Source organism: Bombyx mandarina, chromosome 24, assembly GCF_030267445.1.
Source record: "Bombyx mandarina strain Sakado chromosome 24, ASM3026744v2".
Lineage (NCBI taxonomy): Eukaryota > Metazoa > Arthropoda > Insecta > Lepidoptera > Bombycidae > Bombyx > Bombyx mandarina.
Genome location: NC_143230.1, coordinates 8,611,639 through 8,622,252, shown reverse-complemented (window position 1 = coordinate 8,622,252; position 10,614 = coordinate 8,611,639). Strand labels below are relative to the sequence as shown.

At 39.7% G+C, this 10,614-nt stretch overlaps 1 protein-coding gene across 1 annotated transcript; it reads left to right on the top strand.

Annotated features, from left to right (window-relative positions):
- The first annotated feature begins 118 nt into the window (after positions 1–118).
- On the top strand, positions 119–1,033 carry LOC114249280 (uncharacterized). Its single transcript, XM_028182786.2, has one exon. It carries the CDS (start codon positions 119–121, stop codon positions 1,031–1,033), a length of 915 nt encoding a protein of 304 aa, XP_028038587.2.
- The last annotated feature ends 9,581 nt before the right edge of the window (positions 1,034–10,614 follow it).

Genomic DNA, 10,614 nt, shown 5'->3' with positions numbered 1-10,614 from the left:
ACTTACTTACCTTTACCACATTACACTACGCGTCTGGACGACGCATACATACTCAACCACATCCATACGGGAGACCAACAATTTGCGTCTATACTGGTGACCCCTGAAGAACACCATAATGAGCAGCAGTGATTCTGTCGAGACCGCTGGTTCTCATGGAGGTAGCAGCGTAAAACCCCGACGAATGAAAAAAATGCGCGTTTCCACTGTACACGACAACGACATTTTGCCGTCCGACATTCGGAAGTTCACTTTGAAGGTGCCTCCGTTTTCTCCAGAGGACCCAGAAATTTGGTTTGCACTTCTAGAAGGCCAATTCGAAAACTATGGTATTACAGAGGACCACATCAAATTCAATAATGTTATCACTAACCTTGACATTCCTCACGCGAAGGCGGTAAAGGATATTATCGTGCATCCTCCGACCAACAATCGCTATGAGAAAATTAAGAGCGAGCTCATCAGACGTCTCTCCGCTTCCCATGAAAAGAAGGTCAAGCAATTACTAACTCATGAGGAGTTGGGTGACCGAAAACCATCGCAGTTTCTGAGGCATCTTATGGACCTGGCCGGACCGTCTGTTCCACATGAGTTCATCCGAACTATCTGGAGTAACCGCCTGCCGAACAGTATCCAGACGGTACTAGCATCGCAGCCTACTCATTCGCTTGAACAGCTGTCGGACCTCGCTGACCGAATACAGGAAATAACTACTCCATGCAACGTCGCAGCCACTTCAACATGCGGGACGAGTAGTATCAACCAGTCCAGTGAGATCGCAGAGCTGAGGAAAATGGTGGAACGCCTCGCATTAAAGCTCGAAGACCAGACTCGTGCCACAAACCGCTCCCAGAACCGTTCGAACCGTTCTCGACTTCGATGGCGTTCGACATCCCGCAGCAGAACACGATCTGCTTCCAACTATCGACGGTACCCCGTTTGTTGGTACCACGCGAAGTTCGGGGCTAAGGCAAGCAAATGCCAGAAGCCGTGCGATTACAACGAGTCGGGAAATGCCGCAGGCAGTCGATAATGGCGACAGACGACTGCCTCAACTCTCCAGGTCGCCTCTTCGTAACTGACCGCACCACGAAAACCCAGTTTTTGGTCGACACCGGTAGCGACCTCTGTGTTTTCCCACGGACCCAGCTACGAGAGCGTCGTGCACCAACCAGCTACAAATTGACAGCAGCCAACGGATCAACCATTGACACGTATGGGTACTCGCAGCTCAACCTGGACCTTGGACTCCGACGCAACTACCCATGGAGATTTATAGTGGCTGATGTGACGAAGCCCATTATAGGTGTAGATTTTTTGTGTCACTATAACTTGATTGTAGATTGTAAGAATCGAAAATTAATTGACGACACCACTACCCTGTCTGCTCCAGCTTCACTGGCCTGTAATACTAACGATATTCTTTCTGTGAAGGTTCCGACTGGTGATTCTCACTACCACACTTTGCTTTCGCGCGATTTCCCTGAAATTACGCGACCAGCTGGTACACAACGTACGGTAAGCCACAATACACAACACCACATTAGGACTACACCAGGGCCTCCAGTAGCTTGTGCACCTAGGCGTTTAGCACCCGAGAAACTGAAGGTGGCGAAGGCGGAATTCGAGTCCATGCTAGCTGATGGTACAGCTAGACCGTCTGATAGCCCATGGTCATCACCATTACACCTGGCACCGAAAAAAGACAACGGTTGGCGCCCTTGTGGTGACTATAGGCAACTCAACGCCCGGACTATCCCAGATAGGTATCCAGTACGTCATATACACGACTTTGCGCACAATATCGCTGGTTGTAGTACGTTTAGCACCATCGACCTTGTGAAAGCCTACAACCAAATACCAGTCTGTGCCGACGATATACCAAAAACCGCGATCACCACCCCCTTTGGAATGTATGAATTCCCGTTTATAACATTTGGGCTACGAAATGCTAGCCAAACATTTCAAAGATTTGTAGATGAGATGATGCGCGGGCTAGATTTCGTTTACTGTTATTTGGACGATTTTCTCATATTTAGCAGGGACAGCATTCAGCATGAGCAGCATCTGCGCCAAGTATTTACCAGACTTAGGGACTACGGCATGGTAATCAACTTGTCTAAGTGTGTTTTTGGGGCTCCCGAGGTAACTTTTCTAGGTTACCGTATCTCGGAGAGCGGAACCAAACCACTGGACGAGAAGGTACAAGCCATTAACAACTTTCCCCCACCCAAAGACGTTAGGACACTTGGACGGTTTCTAGGTATGGCCAATTTTTATAGGCGGTTTCTGCCTAATGCGGCCCAAATACAAGCTCCTCTTAACGCCTTACTTATGGGTTCAGTCAAAGGCTCCACTCCCATTAGCCTTAATGACGTTGCTCTGAAAGCTTTCGCAGAGACCAAGGAAAGCCTCTCCAACGCGGCACTCCTGGCACATCCAGATTGTCAGGCTAAGCTGTCTTTGGTTACAGACGCATCTGATTTGGCTATAGGGGCTGTTTTGCAACAGCTGAAAAATGACACGTGGGAGCCTCTAGGCTTTTTCTCCCGTAAGCTGAGTCCGTCATAGAATAAGTACTCCCCGTATGATCGCGAACTTCTTGCAATCTACGAGGCGATCAAGTACTTCCGTCATATGCTTGAAGCGAGACACTTCACGATTTACACCGATCATAAGCCAATCAGTTTTGCCTTCCACGAAAGGAAGCAAAATTGTTCGCCCAGGCAATTTCGTCACTTGGACTTTATATCCCAGTTCACGACCGATATAAGGCACATCTCCGGCAAAAATAACGTTGTGGCCGACACCTTATCTCGCGTCGATGAATTGGAGGCTCCAATTTGTCTCGCCGACCTCGCAAACGCTCAAAACTGCGATCCCGAACTGGCTCAATATTTAACGGACAGCTTATCTCTCCGTCTCAAAAAGATGGACTATCCTGGATGCCGTAATCCTTTGTACTGTGATATCAGTACACCGACACCCAGGCCATTCATCACAAAGGATTACCGCAAACAGGTGTTCCAAAGTCTCCACTCGCTAAGTCACCCCGGCGCTTCCGCGACTGCCAAGTTGGTAGCCGATCGATTTGTTTGGCCTGGGGTCCGAAAAGACTGTCGAAACTGGGCTAGGTCATGCTTATCATGCCAACGCGCGAAGGTTAGTCGACACGTGTCTGCACCATTGGGCACTTTCGATGCACCAACTGCACGTTTCAGGCATGTCCACATAGACCTGATAGGCCCACTCCCGGTATCACAGGGATACAGGTATTGTCTCACGGCTATAGACCGGTTCACTCGATGGCCGGAAGTCATGCCAATACCAGATATTACCGCAGAAACGGTGGCTAAGGCACTGATTTCAGGCTGGATATCCAGATTCGGTTGCCCGACAGATATTGTTACAGACCGCGGCCGTCAATTTGAGTCCGCGCTGTTTCAGTATCTGGCAAAAACGACTGGATTCCAGCATAAACGCACAACTGCCTACCATCCCGCGTGTAACGGTCTTGTGGAACGCTTCCACAGACAGCTAAAAGCTTCCATCGTATGCCACGCTAACGATAATTGGTCAGAAGTCCTACCTTTTGTACTACTCGGTATCCGTAGCGCGTTCAAGGAGGACTTACAGACTTCGTCCGCTGAGTTGCTTTACGGCGAGCCGTTAAGACTTCCCGGCGAATTTTTCGAGCCGAGCACAGCTTGTACTACTGATCTATCAGATTTTACGGCTCGTCTACGCTCATTTGCCGAGAAATTAAAACCGGTTCCCGCCTCTCGCCATAATAAAGAAAAGATTTTTATCTTTAAAGAGCTCAAGAACGCGGAGTACGTCTTCCTACGTGAAGATGCTTCGCGCCCTCCTTTTACGCCAGCATATACAGGTCCTCATAAAGTATTAGAACGACGTGACAAGACGTTCAAACTTTTAATTAAAGGTAACTCTGTCACCGTCTCCATAGACCGTTTAAAACCTGCGTATTACCTTACCGTCCATGAAGGCCTGTTAGATAATACACTTCCACCTGTCATATCTGAACCCGATGTTTCGGTAGCTCCACCACCTGACAGAACTGCACCTATAACTACACGTTCCGGTCGACATGTCAGATTCCCGGATTTTTATCGCCCCTAACCAGGTCTCTGGGGGGGAGTGATGTGGGCTTATCCCACATTTCATGCACACACATTTACTCTTCACAATATAAAACTTATATAATATATTTATTTAATATAATTATTAATACACACAGAGTATACATTCACACATATAACATATCTATTCATATATAGTTACTACATTACATACAAAACAGACATACACACACGACAATTTATCGTGCCGCGTCAATCAGCTGGTCGCCCGTTCGTTCGCGCTGTGGACACGCGCGCTTGGACGGAATGTCGCGGGTAGATCGAAAAGCACTCCTGCGCAGCTGATCGCGGCTAGCCACGCCCCCAGTCGAAACTTAACTCGTACTGAACGCACGTCGCTTTTGCTAATTATATACGGTTTATTGTTTTCGAAGCTTTTGCATCTCTTGTGATAACGCGCTTGCTTTGTGTTTATTGTAATAGTATTGTCGTAAAGTGTAAAGTGTCTTCTGTGTACTGTTTATAAACTGAATATCTATCTGTGCTCGTAACCTTCAATCCTTCATAATTTTAATAATATAGACTGTGTTGTATTTTCGTGTGGACTAAGTATAATTGAATAAACATTTAATTGGTGTGCAAGGTGTCGTACTTAATTTATTAACCGAACACCGTCGACGCCTACTCAAGTACTTACTTACCTTTACCACATTACACTACGCGTCTGGACGACGCATACATACTCAACCACATCCATACGGGAGACCAACAATTCGCGTCTATAACATTTAAGAAGATATAACCCAAAAACGGTTGAAGTAAACTCATGTTGAAGTCGTATGTAACATGATATATTAAGTGTATAATCTATGATGATACGAGGGCTGCACTAAAAGTAGGGACTTTTTGGCAGGAACGCGAGGAGTGAAGTTGTGTGATTTGTTTTATTTTGTCTATTTAGTGTTTCTTCGGGTTTAAATGTGTAATAATGGTGGTTTATTAACCGTTTAATATCTGTGAAAGTGCACAAATGTGGGAAAATGAAACAAAGCCGCTGGACGTAACTTCTCGGGATCCTCCAAAAAGTCCACTGAAAAATCTTAGTAAATGACCACCATTTTACTGAGATTAGATTTCATCTCATATCATCTCATTTAATTTCATCCTAGTTGATTAATGTCTCAAATTAATCATTTTTATTTCATTTCACTGCTAATCATAACACTATCATTTCATTTCACTATCATTTTTCATAAAAATATAAATATAAATTAAAATAAGACATGACTTAAAGGTCTTAGTTACCAGGTCATAAAATCCCTTAAAAAAAATACTGCGCACAAGAAGAATTTTCACAAGGATTTGTCTGTCAAATATTTGAATAAAGTAATTCGAACATAATTGAACGCGTTTAGCTTGTGCACTAGTTTTTCTTATGATTTGATTACTGTTTCCGTAATCCGAGAAACTGTTTGAACTCTTACAAATTCTACCAACCGTTAAAAGTTTTTTTTTTTTTTTTTTTTTTTTTTTTTTCTTCTTTTGGCAATAGCGTTTACTTTTTGCCAATGACGTAAATTAAAAGATTGGGAAACCAAGTTAAAATAGGATATGAAACATGAGAAACGATCAGATAAGTTGGAAGAAGTTTGAAACGGACAATAAAAATTTCATAAATATACATATATACACTTACAAATCAAATATTTAAACTTTAATATGGTTCTGAAGGATGAAAGATCACAATATTTTATAAAATATACATGGATACATAATTATACAGGATATACAGGTAGGAAAAGGAACATTAAGAGACATTAGATCATTCAGGAATGAGGAGCGGTCGTATAGAGGACATGAAAAGAAAATGTGATCTAGATCACATTTATCTGATTCACATTCACATATGTCAGTAGATACAATGCCTAATCTATTAAGATGAACAGGAGTGCAAACATGACCCAAACGCATTCTTATGATAGAAGAACATACTAGCTTATTGCATTTGACACGGAAAAACCACGGCTTTAATGAAATAATTGGCTGAAGGTTAAAATATCTCCTGCCTTTTGATTGACCAGTTTCAGTCCAGAGTCTATTCCAGCGATCCTGAAGGTGAACTACAGGAAGAGCGCCTAGATCCTGGCAATAAACTTTATAAGGGAAAATGTCGCCATCTTCCACGGCTTCATTAGCTAATTGGTCTGCTTTTATATTACCAGCAATGTCACTATGGCTAGGGATCCATACAAAGAGCACAGAAAGACCAAAATGATTGCATTTATTTAATAGATTTCTTATTTCTATGACAACAGAAGAAATATTTTTTGATTTAAATGGGAACCTATTGAGAGACTGTAAGGCACTTTTTGAATCAGAGAAAATTATTGTTTTTGGAAGTTTAAATAGAATAATATATTCAATAGCCTTAAAAATACCGTAACATTCCCCAGTAAACACCGATGTTTCCGGAGGAAGTTTGATTTTCTGTGATATTTTAAATTGAGCATGATAGACACCTACACCAACAGGATCAGAAGAGGAGTGTTTAGACGCGTCCGTGAAAATATGATGGTAATTAACCCAAACAGTATTTTTAAGAAGATTAAATGAAAATTTTGTACAAATATCGTGCTTCTTTAAATCAAAGTTAAAATGGATTTCTGGAAGAGACATTAATGCTTCAAAGCTAGTATTGAAAAGAGGGTAATTAATGGATCGATGAATATTAGCTTTTATGTTAATAAATTTCTTAAAACTATTGATTAGACAAGGTGGTTTTTTATGTCTCCAATATGCAGATGTATCTATACAATGAGAAAGTTGCTGAAGTTTGTTATAAAGAGAGTGGTTAAGAAACTGAAAAGATCGGAATATAAATTTGTCTGCTAAATATTGACGACGTAGATGTAGTGGAGGATCACCACATTCTACTTGAAGAGCATTGATAGGGCTTGACCGCATAGCACCAGAAACTATTCGTAAAGCTTTGGACTGTATGAGATCTAGTTTTTTAAATGCTTTAACACTCCCAGGCTCCAGCAAGAATGTACCATAATCTAGCATACTTCTTATAAGTGCATTATATAACAATTTCATGCAAAAAGGGTGAGCACCCCACCTAACACCTGACAAACATCTTAAAATATTAAGAGCACGTTCACATTTAGTATTTAGGTAATCACAATGTGGGATACCAGTCAGTTTCGAATCTAAGACAATTCCCAAAAACTTAACATTAGCTTTGACTGGAATCTGATTACCCTCATAAAATATAGAGATAGGAGGAGGCGTTCTTGATCTCGTGAATAAAACTATTGTACTTTTTGCAGGTGATAGATCAAGGCCATTTAGGTCCAACCAAGTTTTAAATTTATCAGCGATTGTGTTATAGACGAACTAGCTTTTTCAATAGATTTATCACAACAGTAAATTAAAAGATCATCAGCATACTGAAGGACATTTACACTATTAAGTGATGATTTTAAATCTTGAGTATAAATATTATATAATATTGGACTAAGTACTGATCCTTGAGGAAGGCCCTTTGAAACAAGTCGAGTAATTGACTTCCCGTCATCTAGTTTCAGGACTATGTATCTTTCGGAAAGCATGTTTATGATAAACTTTGATAATAGCAGTGGTATATTAAGTTGTAAAAGCTTACTCTTTAAAATACTTATCACTACGTTATCATACGCACAATTTATATCTAAGAACGCAGCTATTACTGATTTATTATTGGAGAATGATAATTGAATATCAGAAACGAATATGCTTAAACTATCAATAGTACTTTTCCCACGTCTGAAACCAAACTGGGATTCACATAATAGACCGTTATGCTCAACAAACCATTCTAAACGGTTTTTTATAAGATGTTCTGTAATTTTCATCAAAACAGAAGAAAGTGCGATTGGGCGATAGGCAGAATGGTCTGAGGAGCACCTATCAGGTTTCAGAACGGGAATTATTTCCTGGCGTTTCCACGTGGAGGGGATGTTACCAGATGTCACTATGGAATTTATAAGAGATAAATAATAAAATAAAGCATCATCATTTAAATGAGAAATAAAGGAATAAGGTATACCGTCCAGTCCAGGAGCAGAATCCTTAACATGTGACAATACACCTTTTAATTCAGTGAGAGAAAATATACTGTTTAGACCAAAATAGTTATGATTATTTATATTTTTTACAGGGTAGGGAATTGTTAAGTCTTCGGGAACGAAAGGAGGAGCTAATTTATCTAAAAAGCTATTAACTAAATGAGAAGGTATTGATTTTGGAGATGAATATTTGAATGCAGATCTAAACCTCCTTATATTTTGCCATACAAGAGATGGTTTGACATCAGGTGATATTGAATAGCAGAAGGTTTTCCAGCCATCAAATTTCTTTTTCTTTAGAAATTTTGAAGTTTCTGACATTATCTTTGTAAGAATTTCAAAATTCTCATCAGTGGAACATTCACAGTATGTAATTTCAGCATATTTTCTTCTATTTACTGCCTGAGTGCATTCATTATCCCACCAAGGAGGAGAAGGAATAAAACCCAAAGAGCTATTTTTATTAAGAAAAATTTCATTGGCGACCTCAATAAATGTTCTTGCCAAAGAATCTGCACACAGAGATTCTGTACCTGGATTAATTTTTGGAAGTGTAATAATTTTGTTTTTTATTAGATCTTTATATAAATCCCAATCAGCATCATTAAGCTTATATTTTAGACGAGGAGAATATGTTTTATGTAATACATTATTGCTGTTATTGCCGGTTGGAAATGATAATAATAATGGGAAGTGATCACTACCAAAAGTAGATCGCAATGGATCCCAAGACAAAGAAGAAGCAAGATTAGGTGTAGAGACTGTTAAATCTGGACAACTTGGGCCCTCGTCAGGAAGAGAACGTCGAGTAGGGCGACCATCATTTAATATACACAAATTCACTGAATCAAATATATCTATTAATGTGTTACCATAGCTATTAGAAGATAAGTAACCCCAGGATTCATGGCGACAGTTAAAATCGCCAAGGATCATAAAAGGCTTTGGAAGAATGTAAATGATATCTTTAATTTCATTCAAGATTGCAGAAGAAGGATGAGGTATATAAATAGATACATAACAGATATTTTCGACTAAAGCAGCAATAATAGAAAAATTATTACTGTGAGAAGGAATAGAGAAGAGAGAAAAAGAAAGGGGGTGTTTCACAAGCATGGCTACTCCGCCATGCCCATCCACACGATCTTCCCTGAGACATGAATAACCACGAATCTTAAATAAAGATCCTGGTTTCAACCATGTCTCTTGAAGAGCACAGATATAAGGTTTATATTTATTTAATAAATAAATAAGATCACTTTTTTTAGGAGTGATGCTTTGACAATTCCATTGAAGAACTTTGTCCATTATTTGGTTTATAAATTTGAGTAATTGCAGAAACTAATAAGGCAGCGTTGGACGGTGTAAATTCATTCGATTGACTAAGAGATTTTATAAGAGAGATAATTAAATTAAGTACTGGGGTTTCCAATGGGTTTTCATTGTCTTTGTCAGTTAATGCACATCCATTGGAGGGTTGGGGAATATTAAAATCCCTTAAAATTTCTTGGTGAGCTGATTTGTCATACCCTTTGCTAAGTGTAGGTGGAGGCTTTGGTTTAACAAAAACAGTTTTTTTATATGAAGTACTACTGTTCATAGCTTTAGATGTAGGATGTTGATGCTGGGTTGGAAAAGTATTAGGAGTGATGTTAGGTGATGAGAGCAATGCATCTGCATAAGAAATTTGAGAGACAAATGGATGTAGTTTTGAAGCTTCTGAATAGGAAATACAGCTCTTAGCCATTGATTCCTTTATAGCTCTTTGTCTTTCATATTCTAAGCATTTTTTATCGGTTGCAATATGGGACCCCTTACATAGACAACAAGATATAAAATCTTCTTGAATGGAGCAGTTATCACCACTATGTCCTTGACCACATCTAAAACATCTTGGTTTAGATCTGCATTGAGATTTGACATGCCCAAACCGACAACAATTGTAGCATTGAATAGTAGGATATATATACAAGTCTACAGTAAGAGCAGTGTAGCACATATAAACACGTTTAGGCAAAATTTGACCATCAAAAGTAAATACTACAGACTCAGTACATTTAAGATGGTTTTGTCCATCAATCATCATCTTCCGTTTTATTCTCCTAATTTTTATGATTGGACCGCACCCAATAGGAACAGAAACATTATCTTTTATTTCCTCTTCGGACCACTCAGCTGGAACTCCTCTTACTATTCCTATTCTGCTCACAGAAAATGATGGAATAAAAGCCTTATATTTTTCACATTCTAAATTTTTGTTTTCAACAAAGTCATTTGCATCTTGATGCTTAGAAAAAGAAATAGATAGTCTATTCCGGCCTATCCTTTTTAAACTTCCATTCACAATATTTTTAATAGAATTTCTTTTGAGAAAGCGTCCAAATGTAACTGGATGTAAAGTAATA